This window comes from Beta vulgaris, chromosome 1 (assembly GCF_026745355.1).
Source record: "Beta vulgaris subsp. vulgaris cultivar EL10 chromosome 1, EL10.2, whole genome shotgun sequence".
In the NCBI taxonomy this organism is placed as follows: domain Eukaryota; kingdom Viridiplantae; phylum Streptophyta; class Magnoliopsida; order Caryophyllales; family Amaranthaceae; genus Beta; species Beta vulgaris.
Window position 1 is genome coordinate 7,505,580 of NC_079202.1, and position 24,061 is coordinate 7,529,640.

General features: G+C 37.3%; 1 protein-coding gene and 1 long non-coding RNA gene across 5 annotated transcripts; one reads left to right on the forward strand and one right to left on the reverse strand.

Moving 5' to 3' along the window:
• Window positions 1-2,533: 2,533 nt before the first annotated feature.
• LOC104905607 (uncharacterized) lies at window positions 2,534-10,952 on the reverse strand. 2 transcript variants are annotated; one of them, XM_057391097.1, is made up of 7 exons: window positions 10,668-10,952; window positions 10,575-10,635; window positions 9,012-9,140; window positions 7,917-7,957; window positions 3,229-3,312; window positions 3,077-3,136; window positions 2,534-2,967 (listed from the first exon to the last, which is right to left on the reverse strand). In XM_057391097.1, exons 3-7 carry the CDS (start codon window positions 9,127-9,129, stop codon window positions 2,890-2,892), a joined length of 381 nt encoding a protein of 126 aa, XP_057247080.1. In that variant the 5' UTR covers window positions 9,130-9,140; window positions 10,575-10,635; window positions 10,668-10,952; the 3' UTR covers window positions 2,534-2,889. The 2 variants fall into 2 exon arrangements, with proteins under 2 accessions (XP_057247080.1, XP_048502712.1); XM_048646755.2 differs by having other exon boundaries at window positions 10,600-10,635; window positions 10,668-10,945.
• A 1,873-nt stretch (window positions 10,953-12,825) lies between these two features.
• On the forward strand, window positions 12,826-18,124 carry LOC125498523 (uncharacterized). 3 transcript variants are annotated; one of them, XR_007275481.2, is made up of 5 exons: window positions 12,826-13,420; window positions 15,998-16,296; window positions 16,374-16,472; window positions 17,105-17,456; window positions 17,541-18,124. It is a non-coding gene; the product is annotated as an uncharacterized LOC125498523 (long non-coding RNA). The 3 variants fall into 3 exon arrangements; XR_007275483.2 differs by having other exon boundaries at window positions 12,827-12,936; XR_007275480.2 differs by having other exon boundaries at window positions 12,828-16,296.
• Window positions 18,125-24,061: the final 5,937 nt, after the last annotated feature.

Below are 24,061 nucleotides of genomic sequence, written 5' to 3' on the forward strand. Positions count from 1 at the left end.
CCGCTATCGATCAAGATCCTCTTCACTCTTGAGTTGGCGATCTTCATCTCAATCACCAAAGGATCATCATGAGGCGTCTGAATGTGCCGAGTTGTTTCTCCGAAGGTCATTACGGGGCAACTTGCCTGGGTGCCTTCTACCTTTAACACTTGATGCTTCAGCTCTTGGAGGTGGAACTTACGGGAACGGCCGGTTAGGCCTCCTGAGGCAAATCCACCCGATTTGACACCGACATACCCTTCGGTGTCATCACTGTTGGCCCGCTCATCCTTTCTCTTGTCCTTGTTGTCGGGGTTTTTGAGGTACCTATTGAGTTTTCCTTGGTCGGCTAGATTGTTCAAAGCCTTCTTCAACACCCTACAATCGCGGGTGGTGTGACCGCACTCCTTGTGGTACTCACACCATAGACGCTTGTCCCGCCGAGTGTTGGATGTATTAATGGGGGGTGGCTTAGGCAACACCGACTTTTCTTTACGGTCCAAGTAAATCTCCCTTTGGTTCCTGTTAAACCGAGAATCCTCTCTACTAGCGGAGGGCCGGTTAGGCTGAGGGTTGGATCGAGGAGCTTTCGTCTCATCTCGGCCGCTGCGATGATCTGCAAGACCCTTATCCTCCTTCCTCTTTCTCGAATTGTCGTTACTCGGCCTACAAATGTCTAAGGCTTGTATGAACTTTAGTGCCCGAGTCATAGCTTCCGTGAATGTAGTAACTTCGTTCTCCGCCAAGGACCAACGGAACTTACCCGGCAAGAGCCCAGACATAAGCGCGGTGAAGGCTACTCCATCTTGGAGATCCGACACCCTTAACGATTCTTCGTTAAACCTCCTGATGTAGTCGCTTAGGCTCTCATTGTTCTCTTGTCTGACCGACATCAAATGGATGTTAGTCTTCTTGTGTCTCCTCCCCGCAATGAAGTGTTGAAGGAAGAGTGCCTCCAACACTGAAAAGTTAGTGATGATACCCGGAGACAATTCCGAAAACCAGCTAAGTGCCAATCCTTTGAGCGTGGTCGGGAAGTAGCGACACCACGCAGCTTCGCACCCATTTGCACACTCATTTGTGCCTTATATGCGGCCATATGGTCAGCCGGATCCGTCGAACCTGCATATTGATCGATGAGAGGCACCTTTACTTTGCTTGGGTTGGGGGTGTCCATGATTTCTTTGCTGAAGGGGGTCATGAAGTTCAGGACACCTCGGTTGACCATCTGGGGGTCCCCACGCTTGCGTGGTAGAGATAAGGCCGAGTCCCATTCATCCTCCCGACGCCTGGGCGAGCGAGGAGGGGATCTCTCTCGTTCTCGGCGAGGAGAGTGGGGCTGACCAGGGTCACGCTCGCGTCTTGACGGGGCCGCCCTTGATGCTTCCTTCCTATTCAGAATTTCTCGGGCATCCATCTGCCCCTTACGGAGTCTGTTCTCTTCGATTGTCTGACGGGCGTCTCTCTGCCCATGTCCGGTCCGGGGAGGTCTCTGCTCCGACCGATGGGGTCTATGGGCTAGCTGAGGGGGTCTCTGAGCGGAATGAGAGGGTCTTTGCTCTCTTGGTTGTTCATGCCTCCGTGCTGAGGGCTGAGGGGGTCCAGCAACATGTGATCTTTGCATCCGAGACGCCCCTTCTCTCACTTCCACCTCAGGCTGAGACTGGAGTTGGGGCTGTCCCCCACTTAGGAGAGTGGCCAACATGGCCCTTAGGTTCCGTTCAATGTTCTGGTTCAGCTGGTCCGCTATCCTTTGGAGTTCGGCAGGTAGAGGAGGGGGTCCAGCTGTCTGAGGCTGAGGCCCATGCTCAGGCGGGGGTGTAGGGCTCTCATCCTCGTGGGGGTCGAGTGTCTCAACGGTATGTGTGTGGTGGGACGGTGGGTTAGGTTCCGACTGAGGAGCTTTGCGGTTTCGGCGGATCGGTGCCATTTCAGCTCTCGGTTGTGGCTTGAGATTGTAGGATCCCCAACGACGGCGTCAAACTGTTTCCGTCAAGAAACTGTATGTAATGATGGAAGGGAAGTCTACTGAATGTCGAGACGGTACGAGAGCTCCGATGGTCTTAACGCCGGTAAACCTGCAAAGCACACTGAAAAACTACCCCAGGGTTTTTCCGGGAACGCCCCGGGGTAGAGAGAGAAAGTAGTAGTTGTAGAGAGAGATGCTCTAGCTTGTTATGTGAAGAATTCAATACCTTTTGACTGATGGGACAAGCACTATTTATAATGGTTGTAAATTCCAATAAAGTAGGGTATTTAGGTCAACTCCAGCTGGTGGAGGATTGATGGCCCTAGAAGTAGGGGTATTTTGGTAATTTTACTGGAAATGGACAGGTCCATGAAATGGGCCCAAACAGAAAATATTAGTAATCCGAAACTCGAGCAAAAGAAGGGGAGCAAAGAGTGACGGCCAACTTGAAAAGAAAAGGCACAAATGGATTATTTTAGAACAGAAACAATAAAATATTAGCACAAATGGATAGTTTTGGAGGTTATCTGTATTTTGAACATGCAAGCTAATTTGGCTTAAATCAACCAGGTCAACAGGGCTAAATGACAACAATGTAGCTTCCATTTTTTTTTTCTTTTGGCAGCTTCAAATTATACTTGGATGTATCCGTGAAATGGTGAAAGTAAGTTAACAAATAAAATAGCCAAACAATGAAAATGATGGCCTATTCGACATCCCTTTTGGTATTCGGGGTTTTTGGAAACTAAAAACTAAAATATGGAAACAACTAGTCAGTTTTCGAAACAAACCTGATTAGTTTACATATGACTAAATTTAAGTTCATTATACAACTTACTATATAAAACTAAAAATTGTAAACTCAATAAAATGTCGAACTGCCCCTTAGCTTCCATATCATACTCTGTTTTCCCAGCAAAACTGAAAAGTGAAGCTAAGACCTAAGAGTTCTCCTTCCATCGATGTCTACATGATGGGCACTCGAAGAAATTAGTCTGTCCTTCATCTGCCGACCTTGTCTGTTGATATAAAGAGTAAATATCAGCTCTAAAATGAGCAATCAAGATAAACCGATAAACAATTAAGTTAATAAAGAACACATATGGCAAACATGTTCTTAGAGCTTACTTGTCTTGAATCAACCAGCTCAACAGGGCTGTGTCCACACATTTCACATGGTTGGTTAACCTGCAAAGACAATAAAGAGAACACATGGATCAGAATTACATTTCCCAGAAAATGACCACTGAATTTAAAGGTTTCTTGTTAGCTCTACTAACCTGTTGCCTTTCAACTTTCACATCACCACTAATCACTCCATCCACCTTCACAAACGGCTCCATTTGTAATGCCCTTCTAATATCCTATAAGATTAATACCAAGGCAGTGTCAGCGAAACCCAAGTAGATGAAGAAAAAGCTATCAGACAGATACTTTCTCGTTGTCTTCAGATTTTTGTTTGTATTTATTTGGCTGGACAGAGAACATATTCAAATACGTTTTTGTGACGACATATTCAACGGGAACACAATTGTCAATTACTCTCCTTTGTTTGGTTCTTGAATGGAAAGTTAGCAAGTAAAGAAACAATGAAAATGGAAAATTAAAAGAAGATATAATCTAACACTGTAAGAAGTATTTTCCAGCATATTTTCCACCAGTAACAAACTAAACAAAATAAATAGGAAATCCACTATTTCTGGATAATGTTTCTGCTAAACCAAACATTCTCTTAAAGCTAGACAACTAGTGCAAACTTACAACCAAAACTGAAAGCTAGTAGTAATACCAAATAGGTGCAAGATATGAAGTTATTGTCAGACCAAAGCAGCCAAGAAGACCCTAAAACATATATCTTCAAAATTCAACTAGAAACAATGACAAAACATTTAAACCAAAGAAGCGTCGAACATCATCTAGTAACCAGCAAAAGCTCCAGCCTTAGAAGGAAGACTTGCCGAATAGGCTAATAAACTGATTAAGAAGTGCCCAAAGACGAGGCAGCGTATATATGAAGAGACCCAGTGGACAGTGATATACCAGCTTAGACCACACTACAAGACTAGCTTGAAAAAAATAGTCCAAGGCTGGTAATAATGCTGCACTAGACAACAATAACACCACTCTTAGCCCACTACTGGCCTGGTCAGAAAAGGTGAAAAAAAAAACAGCCTTTCCGGAACAAAAAATGTCTTTAGGAATCATCATTTCTAGATATCAGCGAAAAAAGTTACCAAGATGTAAAAATGGTGACACTAGTCATTGCACCAATCCCCTAGACATCCTAGTCAGTGCTCTGAGTCTTACCACCACATTGTACATGTAAACAATATTCTGACAGAAGCAAGTTCATACAGGAAGTTGGATTTCTTCTACAAGGAAACAAATAGAATCTGCCAGACTCAGCTTCGGATGAGTAGATACAAAGATGGAGAAAAATAAAGATTTAAAAGGTTACAACCTGCAAAGCAAAATCTGTTATCTAGATTATTTATGAAATAAATACTAGGGCTACATATACTAGCGCAATCTACTTTCAGTTAAAAATTAATTAACAATCAACACAGCCACCACCTAACTAACTCTGCCATTGGGCAGGATATGAATAGGCCCAAATGTACCTAATCTTAATCACTAACTTACCCCAGAAAGAGAGGGGTGGGTGGGAAAAAAGGCATCTTAAAGTGACTATCAGATCGTCAATGAAATCATATTAAATCAAGCCATGCAATGATACAAGTAAACATTCCAGACCTAGTTAAATGAGCCAGATCACTTTGGGGATAACAATCCTAGGAAGGCAATTCAGAGCATCAGTTGGATAATCACTCAGCTATAAAAATAGTAGCCTATTTCCCAGCAACCTAAAGCTCACACATGGATGACACTAGCATTCTAATACCCTTGGCAATTGTCTATTTAATCTCAAAGAGCAACTGATTGATCTTCATATTCAGTGTTCGTTCATCCTACTGTATAACTTCACTCCTAGAATCTGTGAGAAAATAGGAAAAAGCAATTTCTTGGAAGTCCTTTACTGTTTACTACGGGGAGCTCTTCATATTTTCCTCAAATATATGGGGCACTTTAATACCACAAAAGCAAAAAAAAAAAATAGGAGAAAAGTAGAGGAACATGCAAATAGGACGGGCGTGTATGAACCTTTGGCGTAGGCTCCATGTACTCCCGTCTCCCTATGCTTAGTTGAAACTTTGAAAACTAAGGCCCCAAACAACTCAATGAAGGGACAAAGAAGAGAAAAAGGCAAAATCATTTGAGTTTCAACCAGGATCAAGAGTTTGAAGGACGCGGGGAGGGGGGAGGGGAGGGGAGTGGTTCAGTATAACTGTAACAACGATAAGTATCTACTTTCTACCATCTTCCTTCAAAAACCAGAAAGCAGTTCAGGTATAATAGAAAAGAAAAGCTCTTAATCATCAATCCTAAATCTTCAAGTAATCTTCTAAGAAATAAATAGGCACCCAAAAGACCCATGACTGCAACTCTACACTTAAAGGTTAATTTTAGGCCTCGATATTGAAACAAGCATACAAGTATTGATCCTCTCAGAAAAGCTAATGGCTTGTGTTAATCAGCGGATTGCCACAAGAAAAAGAAGGGCAATTAAAGCAAGTTACTTTAGTAACAGAGACAAAAAAACTACACAAGGGTATTCAGACAGATTCCTGTACTTTGGAATGCTAAACACAGCACTGCTTTTGCAGAGTGCAGTGGTAAATTTACTGTGCAGAAACCAAATGATTTCAAAAGTACCAAGGAACTTGCGATATTATGAACCACTATTAATGCCATAAACACTCTTGAAAATACCCAAATTCCCTCGATTTTTCATCCCCATCTCCGTCTATCTTACGATTTCTTCTTAGCTCCTCTTCACTGTACCTTTCTCCAGATGTTAGCCTCACTCACTCTCCTCTACTTCCTCAACAACGTCTCTAGAGTATTAGCAATTAACAGTCACAAAATGTACCCAAGTAATAGCTCTCCATTTTCTTTTATTTGGGCATGTCTGATCTCTAACAAAGGGTCATGTATTCTAACAGGGGTAAAACTGTGGTTTAGGCGTTTAGCACAATGCATCTTAAAACCTTGGGTTGAGCTTTTATCTAATGTGATAACCCTGACCATTTAAAGTATTCATAACATTATCAATATGCAAGTTTCCATCACAGCTTGTTGATACTAAAGTTAGCATGGCATAGCTTTTCAGCTAGTTACAATTTTACAAAGTAACTCAACATTTGTGTTCATTTTTTTTATGAATTATATTCTCCCGTACTTCAGAGGAACTGCATATAAGGTAATGGTCATTATTAATTCATACTTCTATGTTTGTACTTATTCCAATAATGTTTTGTTAACTAGTTGTTGTCCCATGTCATGCCCCATATACTTTGACATTAAATTTTAAAAAATATAAATTCATTCTATAGAGTCTAAGATTACATTTAATTGCTTGTTGTTTTAGATTAAAATTTTATTTTAAGTATCATTACAAAATTTATTATTTTAATAAAAAGATCTTACACAATATTGGTTTAACAAAAATTTAGTAAATTCAGTTTGTAAGTAATTTAATTTTTTAGTCTAATAATATACTCCCCATGTTCCTTATTGATATTCCTACTTAGAGTCATGTCACTACTTAGTATTACATAAAATCTTCTAAAATTTCCCAATATATAAGAAAAAACAATCATGTGAGGTCTTATTTGATGCTTATCAATGAATACTTTAATAATATCAATTTTTATAATTTTTACTAATACGTAATTACATAAATTAATAGTCAAATTTGTGCATGGAAAAAGATGCAACTCAAACTAGGAAGTAGGAACATCAATAAGGAACGGAGGGAGTAATTTTCATCCTTTAGTTTCACAAGATCTTCATATTATAAATTGTATATGAGAACAGAAGTAGTTATTTTGATTTATTCGATATTGTAAAAGATTAATAAAAAAAAAGGAGTTTGTTTGGTAGTGTAACTATGACACTTTAGATATGAGGTCAAGTGTTCAAAATCTTCAACACAAATTTTTGAATTACTAATAGCATAAAACATGCTAATGATATTATAACATCTATATATTATCAAGGAAAAATGATTTGGTAATTGAAAAGGGAATTTGATTTCAAAAAAAGGGATGTAGCATGGTGGTAGAGATAATGAACTTTCTAGATAATCGGTCATGGGTTCTAATCCTCTTACATGTATTTTTGAAACACTAAACATATTGTCATGTTAAATATGTAATAATAATATAATATCATGTCACATGGACAGATTATTGCCGTGTCAGAGCACCATGTCAGCGTGTGGCATGAACCAATATGTGGCGGTAATTCGTGCTCACACATTTTAATAATATTATAAATTTCCTTAAATTTTAAAGTGAAAGATAGAAGAATATATAGGAAACTAAAAACTTATTCCTGAAGGCAACAGGTTGGAGGAGGGAGGGGAGATTGATGAAAGAAAGGAGTTCTCTTAACAAAAATTATGGCGGAAGAGGCTATTCCTTGTGTCAATTGAGACTTCACCAATGTCATGATAGTCATTCCAAAAACTCCAATAGTAGAAAAAAATTTAGAAAGATGGGATGCACAATAGATATTCGAAGACTTTGAACAGTTCATGAACTACGGAGGAGGTTTACATAAGCATTTGGCTGTATACGTGGTTATCGCATGAAATCTCACCTAATTTTCCCTAACTTCCTTTATGGGGGTGTACTGGTTGCTTCTCCATACTATTCTATATTTCTTCACAAATTTCATACCTAATCCAACTACAAACTAATATTATATAGCCAAACAAGCCAAATAATGTCAAGAGCGTATACAATTCATTGACCTTGTACTTCTAGACATTCTGGAAATAACAAATTCAGTACGAAATCAAGCTCGTGGGAACCAGAAAACAGTTAGAGCAGCATAAGCATACCTCTCCAGAAATGGTATAAAATGTTTCCTTTCCTTCAACCTCTGGAAACAACAACACACATCATAAGTACCATATTCTAGAACTCAAGAGATCCAAAAAAGATAGGAAAAATCATGGACATATATCCAGCAGAAACTAGTTCACAAACATAATCAAAGCAACAGCACATATAACATGCAATCTCTAAAGGATTTAGCCAACAAGAAGAAGAAACAAAGAAACTCTAAGGTTGCGATAGTAAGAAGCAAGAGACACACACACACTAGAAAACCACATCATATCAAAATAAAGTTTCTTCAACAAACAATTGTTGGACTTAGATGAAGGTTGAACACGTAGCAACGGTTGAGGTGCAGCGACCAAAATGACTCATCAGCCACATACGACGGCAAGTTACAAAGCTTCAATTCTTCGAACGAGATATGTCTAAAATTGTAGAAGGTAAATACACTTACAATCTCTTATGCAGATTTAAGTTGTAAGACCATCTATCCAAGTCCAAAACTCCAACTTACAGCATGTCTTACTCAAATAACAAATATCTGAATGCTTCTTTAGACAAAACTCCTAATGAAAATTTTCAAGAATTCCATAGATATTGTTGTATCAACAATGAACTAACCATTTCCGCAAGTTTCTCAGTTGTAAAATTCACAAACGTCCCATGCTATGTTCAACCCAGAATTTGGTGCATAAGTGAGCAAAATGAATTCAACAGGCTCCAGCTTTAACAATGTGTTTTATTGCAATCTTTCAAACATCGGAATGACTTATGTTTATTGAAAAAACAGAACGAGTTTTAATCCCTCCAATTCCTTTCCTTAGCTTTATCCATTCCACATTCTAAATAAAGGAACATGATACATTCACTCCCCCACATTCAGCATAAATTCTTATATCTCTCCCCAAAATTTCTTCCTAGTTCATTCCATCCTCATAATTCAATTCAGAGTAAAAAATTCAATCATTTACAAATACCCTTCCAAATTAATCTAGTGCCTAATTTCACTTCAAATTAACAAGAACTAAGGCCCAAAAAAATCTCTATTTTTCTTAAATAAAAAGCAGAATATGAGCAAATAAAAATTGTAATACCTTTCACTCGTTTCTTAGTCTTGCACAAAGGGCAGCGAGCATGCTTTGTTGAATTCAGCGACAACATCGTCCCACATGAATCACAGAACAAAAAGTCACGCCTTCTGCAATAATCCATGTTTTTCACACCTGTAAACAAAAATAAAAAAAAAAAACCCTATAAATGTTCCGCAAGCCCGTCCCTGAGCCAGGGCAGGAGAGACAGCCGCCGTGGGCCCAAGCATAACAGATTATTCATTCCAGATTTCCAGCCACAACACTTCAAACATTGATTTGATAAAACAAACTAGAACAAATCAACACTCGCATGAAGATATGCGCATCTACAAATTGTAACATAAACATTCTTATCATTAAGTTCCATGAAACAAATAATAATTAAGAAGTTATACCAAAAATTCGAATCATAAGTTTCTAACATGTATATTATCCTTAAAAACATGAAGTAACATGAGAAAAAAATGTTAAATTCATGAAACAAACAATAAGAAAAGCATAAAATCAATCACATCTTAAAAATTGCAGAAAACATGAAAAATCGCAACAAAAGATCGTCTCAACATTGGGGTGGAGCCAGGATTTCAGGTTAGGGGTAGCATGATTTTGTGATAGCATTGGATAGTGAAAAATTCCTACTAACTCGGGTATCATTATGTGCCCCTTTGCAATAGCCTTGGATCCAAAGCAACTTTGATTAATGAACAGTTTGGCATGGTAATTTCGTTCAAATGATAGATTTGACCAAATTCAACTGTTTGGTATTGAATTTGGATTTGGTTTAATTTTACATCCATATTAAAAGTTTCCCATTGTTAGAATTTCTAAACAGTAAACACATATTGTAAACACAAATTTCAAATTTCCAACTAAAAATAACCTTTGAATCAACTTGTTCATTCGTCTGTTATTACCACATGAAGTTTCCTGAATCTCTCTCCTCATTCTCTTCCCTTTTCTATTTCTTTGTCCTTTTTTTTCTCCATTGTTCACTCTATTGAAGGTTCAAAAGCTCAATTGCAATTGACTAAAATTTTCTGCCTTTGTTTGTTATTAAAATGTCATAAGCCAAAAGTTCTGTTGTAGGCTTGTAGCCTATATCTTTAGCTATTATCAATGCACATGAGAACTTTGTTTTTAAAGGAATTCCCTTATGAAGTTCGAAGGTGAATTAATAATTCATTGAAATTCAATGTTACAATACGAAAGAAAATGCACTACTCACATCAGAGATTCACAATACAACATAACAAATATGTATAATCGTGTATTAGTGAGAAATTCACAAATTATAATTCACTCATTCACCAATTGAATTCAATGACAAAGTAAACATATTATAATTTACCAACACTGTAAATTCCCAATTCACAAATTCACTCTTTTGGTTTTTAAATTCATAAATACAATCTTTTGATTTTTAAGTTCACAAATCAGTAGATTCCTAATTCACAAACCCATAAATCCACACAATTCATAAACCCATAAACTCACAAATCATTAAATCATTAGATGGAAAAGAAATTGAAAGAGCTTTTGAGAAAGAAACAAAGAAAATTAACTAACAGTACAACAGGCTAAAATGACTCACCGGCGCGACGACTCAGCAACAGGCCAGCAACAATGACTCGAGGGAACTGAGAGAGACAGAGAGTAGAGAGTGAAAGCAGCGTTTGAGTTTCAGATAGAGATTGAACGGAAGCAATTCGAGCTTTATGTTTACAATTTCTTTTGATTTTTCTTTTTTTTTTTTCAAAAAAACAGGGGCAAAAACCTGGAACGAGCTTTAGCAATTCGAGCCTCAGAATTCCATATGAGTGAAGGAAGCTGAGAGGTTTTTGAGGTTTACGGGTTAGGCAGGGTTTTTGAGGTTTTTGTACTTTTTTTTTTTTGTGGGCACCTTTCGGGAATTGTGGTAAGATGAATTTTAACTAGGTTACCTCATATAAGCCATTCACACATAGATTCAACAAGTCACAAACCCTAGTACTAATATAAAGAGAATCTTTATAGTAGACCTGGGTGTACCATGCTCATGGTACACCCAAGGCTATTTTCAGCAAATGAGTAAAATCAGCAAATGAGCAAAATGAGCAAATGAGTAAATAAGCAAATGAGTAAATGAACAAATGAGTAAAATGAGCAAATGAGCAAAATGAACAAGCATTTCTACTCATTTAAGAAAATGAGCACACTTTTACCCAAACTTTATCATTTGCTCATCATCTTCTTCCTTAATTTCAGATCTAGAAATTTCTTTTTTTTCGCGAATTTTAGATCTCCATTGTTGTGTTTGGAAGGAAGGAGGTGAGAGAGAACTACTGAAACAACAACAACAGAACAACAACAACAACAATAGATCATTTGCTCATCATTTCTACTCATTTAAGAAAATGAGCACACTTTTACCCAAACTTTATCATTTGCTCATCATCTTCTTCCTTAATTTCAGATCTGAAAATTTTTTTTTTTCGCGAATTTTAGATCTCCATTGTTGTGTTTGGAAGGAAGGAGGTGAGAGAGAACTACTGAAACAACAACAACAGAACAACAACAACAATAATAGATCATTTGCTCATCATTTCTACTCATTTAAGAAAATGAGCACACTTTCACCCAAACTTTATCATTTGCTCATCATCTTCTTCCTTAATTTCAGATCTAGAAATTTCTTTTTTTTTGCGAATTTTAGATCTCCATTGTTGTGTTTGGAAGGAAGGAGGTGAGAGAGAACTACTGAAACAATAACAACATAACAACAACAACAACAATAGATCATTTGCTCATCATTTCTACTCATTTAAGAAAATGAGCACACTTTTACCCAAACTTTATCATTTGCTCATCATCTTCTTCCTTAATTTCAGATCTGAAAATTTCTTTTTTTTCGCGAATTTTAGATCTTCATTGTTGTGTTTGGAAGGAAGGAGGTGAGAGAGAACTACTGAAACAACAACAACTGATCAATCGAACACTCCATTTTTTCTGTTTCTAAGCTTTGGAAGGAAGAAGGAGAAAGAACAATTATTGCCCCAAAATTACCAGCGTGCCCCTTAAGTTGCAATTAACTACGAAAATGCCCCTGGGTGTACCATGAGCATGGTACACCCGGGTGTACCATGAGTGGACTCCTAATATAAACACTATAATTAGGAAATTGAGTAAATTGTTAGTGTTAGTTATGTTTTCAAATGGATTTATCATCCACTTTATAATACATTTTATATTAATATAATATTAAATATATGCACAAAATTTGAAAATATATATGTACATTAAGTAAAACATAATAGTATAACTTAAGTAACAGTTAATAGTTAACCGAAAAACCATACCGAAAAAATGGTTAACCGCTTAGGCGGTAACCTGTCTAAACGGTTGCCGTCACGGTTCGCAAAAAAGAGTGAACCGAAATGTTATTCGGGACGGTTAACCACCCATGAACACCCCTAGAAAAAAAACTTAAAGAGCGTTTGGTTCATATGATTCTGGTATGAGGTAATCCCTCTGTTTTTTATCATTCTCACTTTCTTGTGCGCGTCTCCCAATACACCTCTTTGAATAACGCTTGAATTTAAAAATGTACTAATTGAGACGAATCAAACAAGACCCAACATGACTATATTTTTTCTTATCTTAGACCTTTTAAAAGTTGGAAGATTATGCGATATTCCTTTCAATAGTGTTCTGAGTCACAAAAGCATGTAATTCAGTGTTCACAAGTGCAGCACGTGCTCCTCGCGTGATGAAGCAAACTTCAAACCCCCCACACATCCTTCACGTGCCACTAGGCACCTTACCACCTGTAGCCACGAGTTCTCTTATTCTCTCTCCTCTTGTTCTTGTCTCTCTCATCTTTTCTCTCTCCTCTTATTCACGTCTCTTTTGCGGTTGCGGTCAATACATTCACAAGCAAACATCATTTAAGGTATGAGTTCTTGATTTTTTCCTTTCAGATTTTCGTTCTTAATGGATCAAAACCTAAGAATGGATCCCTTATCTACCTTCTTCATGTTTTGGTTTGTTTTAGATTTGCCTATTTTTCTCTCTTTAAAGTTTCTATTTTCACACCTTTAATTTATTTGGGTCACAATTTGATGTGGGTTTTGCAATTAATTTGTGTTTAGTTCTTGATTTAATTTTGGGTTCCTCATATTTATGAAATTGATTGAAGTGCAAATTACTTCAGGTTCTTCTTTTTAAGTCATTTGAATCGTTTGTTTTTACGTTTTCTACAACCGATCTATCACCGGAACTTGATTTTCTTTTGTTATGATTCAGTAAATTCTTCCAATTTATGTTCATTTTTTTTTCAAAATCTGGTGTTCTTTCTATTTCTAGCTGTAATTAACTTCTTTTTTTTGCCTAATTTTGTTAGCTTTTTAGATCTGAAATGTGTCCATTGATGTCAGGTATGTTTCTTTTTTTTTTTGCTTTCTTTTCTTTCTATATGTATTCTGAAATTAAATTGGTTCTTTATTTTGTTACCTTACTTAAATTTAATTCTTTTTCAAATATACTCCATCTGTTTTTTTTTTTTTTATCTTTCTCACTTAGAATCTTGACACTATTCACAATTATAGAGAATCTTTTAGATTTTTCTCAATATATAAGAAAAAATATAGTCATGTGGGGTCTTGTTTGATTCGTCTCAATGAATACTTTATTAATATTCAACTATTATAGAGAATCTAATTTACCTAAAATTCAGAAAAAGCTAAGCACCCAGTTATATCGAAGGTATTTTTTTCTTGATGATTTATGCTTAATTGTTTTTTTTAGGGTTCTTTCTTGATTATTGATATTAGAGTCCTAACTGGTGTAAAACGTGCAAGTTAATTAGTTGCATTATCTGTAGTTGCATAATATATTACTTTGTTTACTTTTTTGTTTTAAAATTCTGGTAGATTACATTGTTAGGAGTTTAATAATAAGATGGGTGATCATCAAAAAAGGAAATTAATCTTGAAGAATCAAGAAATATTTTGATTTGATTGTTTTGTAGCGAATTGAAGTTCATTCTAATCCCGAAAATTCATTATATTCTCATGGATTTCAAACGGATCTGGGTAAGATTAGCTTTTTGGCAACTTGAAGTGCATATCGAGTCTCGAAAGTTTCGTGTTTTATTTATATTTGATGTTATTGCAATTAGAATTCTAAATTGTAAGAGGTTGAAATAGGAATTGGTGATGTGTGAGAAATGAGAAGGTTTTATATCAGTTGAAGAATTTAATTATTAAGTTTTCCCTTTTTAGGATAACTTGCTTGTTTGCAAATTCATATCGAAATAAGCATGAGCATAGTCTTAGTTAACATAAAGAGTGAGGGATAGCCTAGTGGTTAGGGCTTCCCTCCCGGTTCCAGGAGGTCCTGGGATCGATTGTCACTTTTGGTAAGTTGGGATCCCCTTTATTCCCCCAACATGTTAAAGTTTCTCCTTACCTTATTAAAAAAAAAATAGTCTTAGTGAACAACAATGGCATTATTGGATCTTGATCCTAAAGGGATGGTGTTGACTATACGGACCAAGATGTCATCCTTTATGTAACTCGTATAGTCCCAATTGTTTCATCTTCTTTTTGTTACCCTTTTCATTTTGATCAATTGTGGTATTGCTTAGTCCATTATTGTAATTAATTTGAATGATGTTTTCTATATATATAGAACACAATAGGTTGCTTCAATAAAGGAATTGTTTTAAGTTATGTTGAACTTCGAACCGTGCTAAGAGTTAATAGAAACCATTTTCATTTTTATGCTAAAAAAATGAAGAGCTTAACTTGCTTCAATTTTATGTTTCTTTTTTCTTTTTTTTTTTGCTTTTCACAAGATTAAAATCATTACAATGAAAAACTACTTATACAATTTTGTTTGATTTGTTTTTTACAATAACTTGAATTAAACATACAAGGAAGTCGGTCTTTTTTAATTAGTTTAATGGAGGCCGGTCTCAATCTTAAATTCCCAAATACTAAGGGCATATATTTATTAGCTTTTCTAACAATGTTTATCTTTCGTCCTATATATGACTGTTAAATTAACAAACTTGCTTTTAGAATCTGGACCAACTTGGTACTTCAAACAAATAAGCACATGTTTAAATGAGGTTCGTCCTAGCATCTAGACGATCTCCGAACTATATTCATATAAATATAAGTCCCAATGAAGCTCGTCCTAGTATCTTGGACGGGCATCAAACTATACTCAAATAAATATAAGTCCAAACGAAGGTCGTCCTAACATCTTGGACGACCAACAGATTATACTCGTATGAATACATGTTCAAATGAAACTCGCCCTAGCATCTGGACGACCACTGAACTAGTATAAATATAAGTTTGAATGTAGCTCGTCCTAGCGTCTGAACGACCATATAGTTTTTGAACAAATGTCTAAGTCAAAATTGGCCTCTTCGTATGGGTGTGTTATAAGCTCTCAGGTTTGGTTATCCCCCCCCCCCTTGAGATTGAGCTTGTCCTGTCATTCCAGATGAGTTGTGTTCCAAGAAGGAGAACAACCACAAAAGACCGAACCTCTATAGGACTTTCATTTTGGACGAGTTTGGATATATATACACCTGCCGACCTTAAGTTATGGGCTTACCATGTATTGGATGGCTTCCTTTAGGAAGAAGTTTTCATCTTGTAGTAATGCTTCTTTTACTAAGGTTATTACTACTTGGTTGACCTTGCAATTGAAAGTAAGATTCCTTTACTAAGGCTTGCTTATTTCTGGTTGGCTTCCTTTAGGGGACCATGATGTTTCTCTTACTAGAGATTATCACTTTTTGGCTAACCAGATATGTAATCTTATGTGGTTGGCAATCCTCCCTCTGATAATCCTTCCCAAGATGATCTTGACAAAATTTTGTCAAGTTCAATTTATCAGAAGTACTTTGATGAAATGGTATCAATTACATATGTTGTGAAAGATTTGCTAGCTGGTTGGAAAGAGGTGTCTAATCCTTTTACTACTGCGTTTCCTAGCTTTACAGTGACTCAATTGAGTCAGAAGACCAATGAGATCATCCAGAACATTGTCAACAACGTTTTTTGTGATGCAAGTGAGGACATGTCCGTGAAAGAGAATATATGGACTGTTTTCCAAAATGCTTTGTCTAGGGGTCCAGCCAAATCAACTCTAAGGCTGTATGAGTATGCAGTTGAGGGTCCTTTCAAATCTTTCAAAGACGATGAAAGATTTGAAGATGTGATGCAAGATCTCCCAATATTTTAAGGGAGGTTGTTGATTATTGTTCTGAAAATCAACATCCTTTAGATGGGAGGTAAATTTTTGAATGAAATTTGTTTAACGTATTGTTTTTATTGCAAATATTCTTATAATTTGTGTTGCTTGTTGCAGTGAAGAGATCTTCCAGCTAGATGAAGTGTTCTTCTCTATACCTCGGAGTGAGATTTGGACGGTTGCTACTGAGATGTTTGATTAGTTATAGATAATTGGGTAAGAATGATGAATGTCAATGAACTAAATCTCTCTTCTCCTCCAAAAAAGTTTTACATTACTTATTCTCAGGGTGTAAGAACTTTTTGTAATATTTTTTATGTTGCTGAATTCTTTATCTTTGCATGCATTATTTATTTGTTGATAATATGAATTCTTATGTTGTAGGCTGCATTATTGCATGTGCTTGAAAATGAAACTGATACTAAACACATTGATGATTTGATCACATATTGGAAGTTTCAAATTCAATACTTGAATAACATTTCAAAACTGGATGCTGGTGTTGAATTGGTGAGACAAATTCTGTTTTTTAAATCATGATGAAAGCATTTCTTAGTATAAATTGACAAATATATAGTGGGTTTGTATATGATATAGTGCTTTTAGGTATCATATAGTGGCTTTGTTTATGATATAGTGTGTTTCTTTATGATAGTGTATTTTTATGTGCTAGTATAGATATAGTATTAGACAAACATATAGTGTATTTATATGTGATATAGTGTGTCTGTATATCATATCGTGTATTTCCTTATAATATAGTATTACACAAACATATAGTGTATTTTTATGTGATATAGTGTGTTTGTATATGATATAGTGAGTTTATACTTCTATTCATTTTGTAGGTTTTTTTCCCAATTTTGCTCAAAGGAGCAAATCATCATTTTGTCATGTTTGTGCTGGACACAAAGAAAAAGACTGTTTACTATGTTGATAATAAGATTTGGGATAACGATAAGGAATATAAGAAAATGATGGAGACTCTCAGTTCAATCATTGCTGATGGAGTTTCAAGTCTTTTCCAACATTATGAAATCCCACAATCTCAAGGTGATGATATGGGTTTATAGGGAATGACATAAGTCAAAGGAAGCTTCAGAAAAAGGTGCATATGATTTGGACTGTGGTGTGTACATACTTGTCCATATGCTACTTTTTGAAGGCTCATAAGAGTTTGAATGCCCATATTTGAATGATGTAAGTTTAATATAATTATTTCTAACTGAGTTATCTATTTATGTTTTTTCTATATAGATTCTTACTTATTTAATTTATTCTCAGGAGAAGATTAGGAAAGCAGCAAGAGTCTCCTTGTGTGGTTGCATGATTTTATCTGATCTGAATAAGAATGGAAGTGAGCTTGTGAAAAAGGTAATATCATTCAGATCAGATACTGTTGCTTTTATTGAAGAAAATAAAAGAAAGAAAGCTAAAGAGAGTAAGAGGATTGAAGAGGAGTTGAGACAGAAAATGCAGCAGGAGAATAAGAACAAAAAAGTTGAGGATGGAAAGAAGAAGAAGACAGGAAGAAAAAAGTTAACCGTCAAATTTGCAAAGTAAAACATATAGTGGATTTCTATATGATATAGTGTGGTTATTGATCATATAGTGTATTTCTGTGTGATAGTGTAGATATAGTATTAGACAAACATATAATGAATTTCTATGTGATATAGTGTGTTTATAGATCATATAGTGTATTTATGTGTGATAGTGTAGATATAGTATTAGACAAACATATAGTGGATTTCTATGTGATATAGTGTGTTTATAGATCATAAAGTGTATTTCTATGTGATTGTGTAGATATAGTATTAGACAAATATATAGTGGATTTCTATGTGATATAGTGTGTTTATAGATCATATAGTGTATTTCTGTGCGATATAGTGTATTTTTGTTCTGGTGTATAGTGTGTTTACATACCTCCTTATCATGTGCAGCCTCCATGGTGTAAAGATATTTATTTCTCCTTTTTCTCTCTTTTCATTATCAAATTTCTCTCAAACTTCTTTTTTTTGCAAATCTTGCCCACCTTGATGATATGTATTCCTCTGGTATTTTTTTGGACCGAATGCAAGTGTAGAACTCTTATGGCATGAAAGCACAACCAACCTGATTTTTCAAAATTTCTGCATCCACACTCAATTGTCTTCTCTGGGTAATTGAAGGAGACTTATTGAGAAGAACCATCAATGCCATTGAGGAAAACTCTATATGTCATAATGTTCCCTTGTGTACCAACTAATTCAATTGCACTTGCCATTTGTATGTTTGGATTCTTCCTCGAAATCTCGGAAAAGAGTATGTGTGTACTGTGAAGCATCATGTTTTGATAGTGGACTCATGCAGTAATCTGATTTTGGTATTTCCTTTGTACAATTAAAATCATCCCTTTCTTCCTGTCTTCTCCACCCTATTACTATCTGTTGGAATATTGAAAAGAAGTCAGTTAAGCTAGTGGTTTTGCTTGCCTTAAACCCAACAACATGATTTGTACTTTCACTTCTTTGTGAAGATAGTATTCCGGCAGAGAAGAAGTCTTTGGCAAATGATGTACACCATTTTTCTTTCAAACTATACAATCTCTTGAACCAATGATCATCTTCTAGTTTGTATTATTGGGTCATTGTGCTCCAAGTTTGTTCAAATTCTGTTGTTGTAATGTAACCACTCAGTCACTTGTGAAAAATGTTCTTGAATTCCTTATCTGCATTCATCAATCCAAATTGTTGATTTGTATTTTGACTCAAATGCCATAAACATAGCCTGGGTCTTGAGGTTGGGAAAGCCTGTCAATGTGTTCCTTCAGTTAGTTTTTCAAGTAATATATATTGCTCCTGCAATAGTACATAATACATAGCAGAAGTTGTGCAAATGTCACATAAACATGAGTACCTTTTTTATTGCTCCTGCAATTGCAGCATCTTGGTCGCTGAATATAGTTATTGGATATTTACCTTTCATTAACTTTTTAAATGTTTCAAAAACCCATTCAAATGATGGTATTGTCTCATCAGCAAGAAATGCACATGCAAACATTGTGTTTTTCCAATGGTTATTAATTCCTACAAATGGTGCACAAATAAGAGTATACTTGTTTGTCCTATATGTAGTATCAAAAACCATAATATCTCCAAAGATTGTATAGTCCTCAAGCATCATAGAGTCTCTCCAAAACAAGCAGTAAACCTTTCCTTCATCATTCAATCTTACTCTAACGAAGAAGTTACTATCTGTTTGAATCTGCTCATAAAGGTTATCAACAACATTTTGTGAATCCACTAGTGGAAAAATAAGGAAGGGCCGCGGTTAAAAAGGCCCTTACGGTTGCGTATTCTGACAGCAGTCCTTTCCATAGCAGCCCTTCACTGTAAAGGAATGGCTGCGGTTTTAACAATAAATGCAGCCCTATAAAAAACGCAGCCCTTTTAGTTAAGAGGCTGCAACCCTTTAGAATAGAAGGGCTGCGTTTAAGAAACCGCAGCCCTTCTAAATGTGAAGGGCTGTAGTTTTTATTCTAAAACGCAGCCCTTTAAGGTTAGAAGGGCTGCGTTTTAGGAAAAAAACCGCAGCCCTTTGTGTTTTAATTTTTTTTAAAAAAAATAAATCTAATCCCCCCACACCCTGCACTCCCCAGCAAGCAGCCCCTGCCCACACCAACCCACCCCCTGCCTACCACACCCAGCCCTTCCCACCCTTGCCCACCCCTGCACACCCCCTGCTACCAACCTGCCCACCCCTCCACACACCCCCTGTCAGCCTGCCCACACCCAGACCTAGCCCTTACTGCCCCCAGCCCACCCCCACACCTAGCCCTTCCCACCCCCATACCCTACCCACCCCTGCCCACCCCTGCACACCCCCTGCCAGCCTGCCCACCCCCTGCCAGCCTGCCCACACCCATACCCAACCTTTCCCACCCCTGCACACCCCCTGCCAGCCTGCCACACCTCAGTCACACCCTTGCCACCAACCCTGCATCCCCATCCCCAGCTCACCCTCTGCCAGCCTGCCACACCCCAGCCACACCTAGCGATGACAATTGGGCGAGGCGGGTGCGGAGGATGGTACCCCCCACACCCGCACCCGCATTAAATTCTCATCCCCATCCCCGCCCCACCACCCATTGCGGGGGAAGATTTCATCCCCATCCCCGCCCCACCACCAATTGCGGGGGGAAATTCTAGACCCACCCCCGCTCCACCCTCGCACCCGCGTCATATCCACTTCATCCCCGCAAAAAATCCACAAAAAAATCTACCTTAAGCACATTATAGTGTCTACTTCACAAAATCACAATATAATATAGTTAAAGAAAAGTTAAAATACATTAACAAAGGCAAATGTTTTATTATATTTCAAAAGTGTCTTCAAATACATTAGAAATATATGTATATAAATAGAATTTTAATAAAAAATATGTGGGGCAAGGGGTGGGGTGGGCGGGGGTGGGGCGGGGCGAGCGGGGATGAGGCGGGTATAACATAAAATCCACACCCGCTCCACCACCCATTGCGGGTACAATTTTAATCTCCATCCCCGCCCCATCCCCGCCAAACCTAGACCCATCCCCGCCCCAATTGGGCGGGGATGGAGCGGGTCTCCTACTTGACCCGCCCCACTGCCATCCCTAGCCACACCCTTGCCACCAGCCCTACACCCCCATCCCCAGCCCACCCTCTACTAACCCATTAACCCAACAATCCCCACCACCCCACCCCCCCACCCAAAACCTCCCTTCGACACAAAAAAAATCCGATGAAAATGCAATAATATATGACAAGTGGAAAAATGTAATAATTAACTTCAAATATATATTTAATAATGCAAAAAGTGTACATACAATTGATACAAACTAGTAGATTCGGGCTAAAATGTATCATAAGCAATCATCGGTAATGTGGGACGCCAACTTATCCCGAACTTCATCTATTTCTTCTTTGGTGAAGGCCCTCAAACTTGGTGTGTTATTCTTATAAACCTTGCAAAACAACCAAGGAATAAACACATAATATAAGAATTCAATCATTTACCATAGTTAGTAGTTCTAAAAATGACATATACCTTCCTGAAATTCAATCAAAAATAAATGCAAGCCTAAAACTCTACACAATAGTTATATTATATCTTATTTTATCATATTCAAAAAGAAAATGAAGTTAAATGACTCGAGAAATAGGAATTGGACGCAAAAAGGCATAAATAGGCCTAAAATCACATTTATGTTCCCGATATACAACCAACAACAAATGCAAGCCTGAGAATCTAAACAATAGTTACATTATACCTCATATAATCATGTTCAAAGAGAATTTGGGGTTAAATGACTCGATAAGTACGATTTGGGAGCGAAAAGGCCAAAATAGGCCTAAATTGACCTTTTCGTTCCCGATATGCAACAAACAACAAATGCAAGCCTATAACTCTACACAATAGTTATATTATACCTCATATAAACATGTTCAAAGAGAATTTAGGCTTAAATGACTCGATAAGTACGATTTGGGAGCGAAAAGGCAAAAATAGGCCTGAATGGACCTTTTCGTTCCCGAAATGCAACAAATAACAATTGCAAACCTAAAATTCTACACAATAGTTACATTATGCCTCATATAATCATGTTCAAAATGAATTTGGGGTTAAATGAATCAATAAATACGATTTGGAAGCGTAAAAGGCAAAAATAGGCAGAAACTAACATATACTAATAAGTTACATACCTTTTGAAGATCATCAACTTTAGTGCAACGGTTGACGATATCGAACATGAATTATACTACCTTCTGGTTGTGTAGGATTCCGAACTTTATCCTTCAAAGTTCCCATATATCTCTAAAAAAAATAGCACCACCTCAAAAATACTGGACCACACAGCTTAATTTCTCGAACTAGATGGACAATGAGATGGATCATAATTTCAAAGAATGCGCGGGGGGGGGGGAATACATCTCAAATTTGTATAGAGTTTCAACTACTCTGGCCTGCAAGGAATCGAGGGTCGACGGTTCTAGGACTTTGCTGCATATTGTATGAAAAAATGAACACAGTTCTGTAATGGTGTGCCTCACATGCTTTGGAAGTATCCCACGAATTGCAATTGGTAAGAATACTTGCATCATGACATGACAATCGTGCGATTTCATACTCGATAACTTCAACTCACCATTTAAAGTAACAAAGCGCTTCATATTCGATGAGTATCCAGTTGGGACCTTAATGCCATACAATGACTCGCAAAAAATCCGTTTCTCTGCACACGACATCGTATAGCAAGCTGGTGGCAAATAATTCTTCTCCGAATTCTCCACCTTCTTTTTACTTTTCTGAGTTTCATCATCAACCCTTTCCTCCATATTTCTTCTTCCTTCCGTCCCTTTTCTGAGCCCACAACTCTGGTCGAAGCCCCTGTTTTTCCAAGTAAAGTCGTGACGCCTTAACATCTTTTGTCTTGCCCGAAATATTCATAAGTGTCACGAGAATAGCTTCACAAACATTCTTCTCTATGTGCAGAACATCCAAACAATGTCTAACCTTTAGATCTTTCCAATATGGGAATTTCCAAAAAATGGACTACCTTTTCCATAATCCTGTAGGTCGATCAACCTCACTAGCAGGTTTACCAAAGATTGTTTCAATGCCCTTCACCTGATTATAAACTTCAGTACCAGTTAATGGTCTATGAGCAACTTCTTCTTCAACGTCCCATCGAATGCCTTCTTCTTAAACCGATAGGGAGGTCGCGGCTGAGGAGCCTTCGTGTGCGATATACACATGTTTGCAGCCCTTAAGGTGTGTAGATTTCATGTCATCTAAACAAATACCCAGATAAGTTCCCATAAGCTGGATAATCGTTCATAGTACAAAAAAGCATGGCACGCAGAGTGAACTTCTCATTAGCATACGCATCAAATACTAACACTCCTTCGTTCCACATCTTCTGTAAATCTTCAACAAGCGGCTGCAGGTATACATCTATGTCATTTCCAGGTTTTTTGGGCCCCGATATAAGAAGCGACAGCATCATGTACTTGCGTTTCATGCACAACCAAGGAGGCAAGTTATAAACCACTAAAACTACTGGCCATGTACTATACTGCGAACTGAGATTGCCAAAAGGGTTCATGCCATCCGTACATAATCCAAGCCTCAGATTCCTATCCTCATTACCAAATGACTTATGCACCCTGTTGATAGTTTTCCACTCAGGCGAATCAGCCGGATGCTTGAGCAGATTCCTACGATCTGCATGCCACCTCAAATTCTTCGCATCTCCTTTAATTGAGAACATGCGCTTAAATCTAGGTATTATGGGTAGATACCACAACACCTTAGCTGGTGGTCCTTCACTACCTCCAACTCCTTCATGTTTGTACCTCGACAATCCACAACGTGGACACTCATGTAAATGCTCATACTCATTACGATAAAGCACACAATCATTAGGACAAGCATGTATCCGCTCGTACTCTAAACCGAAAGGACACATCAGCTTCTTCGCATAATAGTACGACTTTGGAGTTCATTTCCATTAGGGAGCATATCAGCTAAAACTTCCAACAACGATGTGAAACTAGAGTCCTCCAACCAGCGTTCGACTTAATGTTGAACAGTGTTACCACCGCGGAAAGTTTGGTGTACTTGTACAACCTGGATACAACGGCTTTTCAGCAGCCTGAGACATAGACTCAAAAATACGAGGTCGTCTACACGACTGATCTTCAACCTCGTGTATCATCTCGTCTACTCGATCCCTATCGTCATCTCCAAACTCATCATCCAAATTTTTTTTTTGGCAATTC

Coding starts and splice junctions, on each gene's coding strand:
- LOC104905607 (XM_057391097.1), bottom strand. CDS start 9,129: ATGGATTATTGCAGAAGGCGTGACTTTTTGTTCTGTGATTCATGTGGG. Junction 3,313..7,916: donor TTTATACCATTTCTGGAGAG/GTATGCTTATGC, acceptor TTAATCTTATAG/GATATTAGAAGGGCATTACA. Junction 2,968..3,076: donor AGCTGGTTGATTCAAGACAA/GTAAGCTCTAAG, acceptor TTATATCAACAG/ACAAGGTCGGCAGATGAAGG.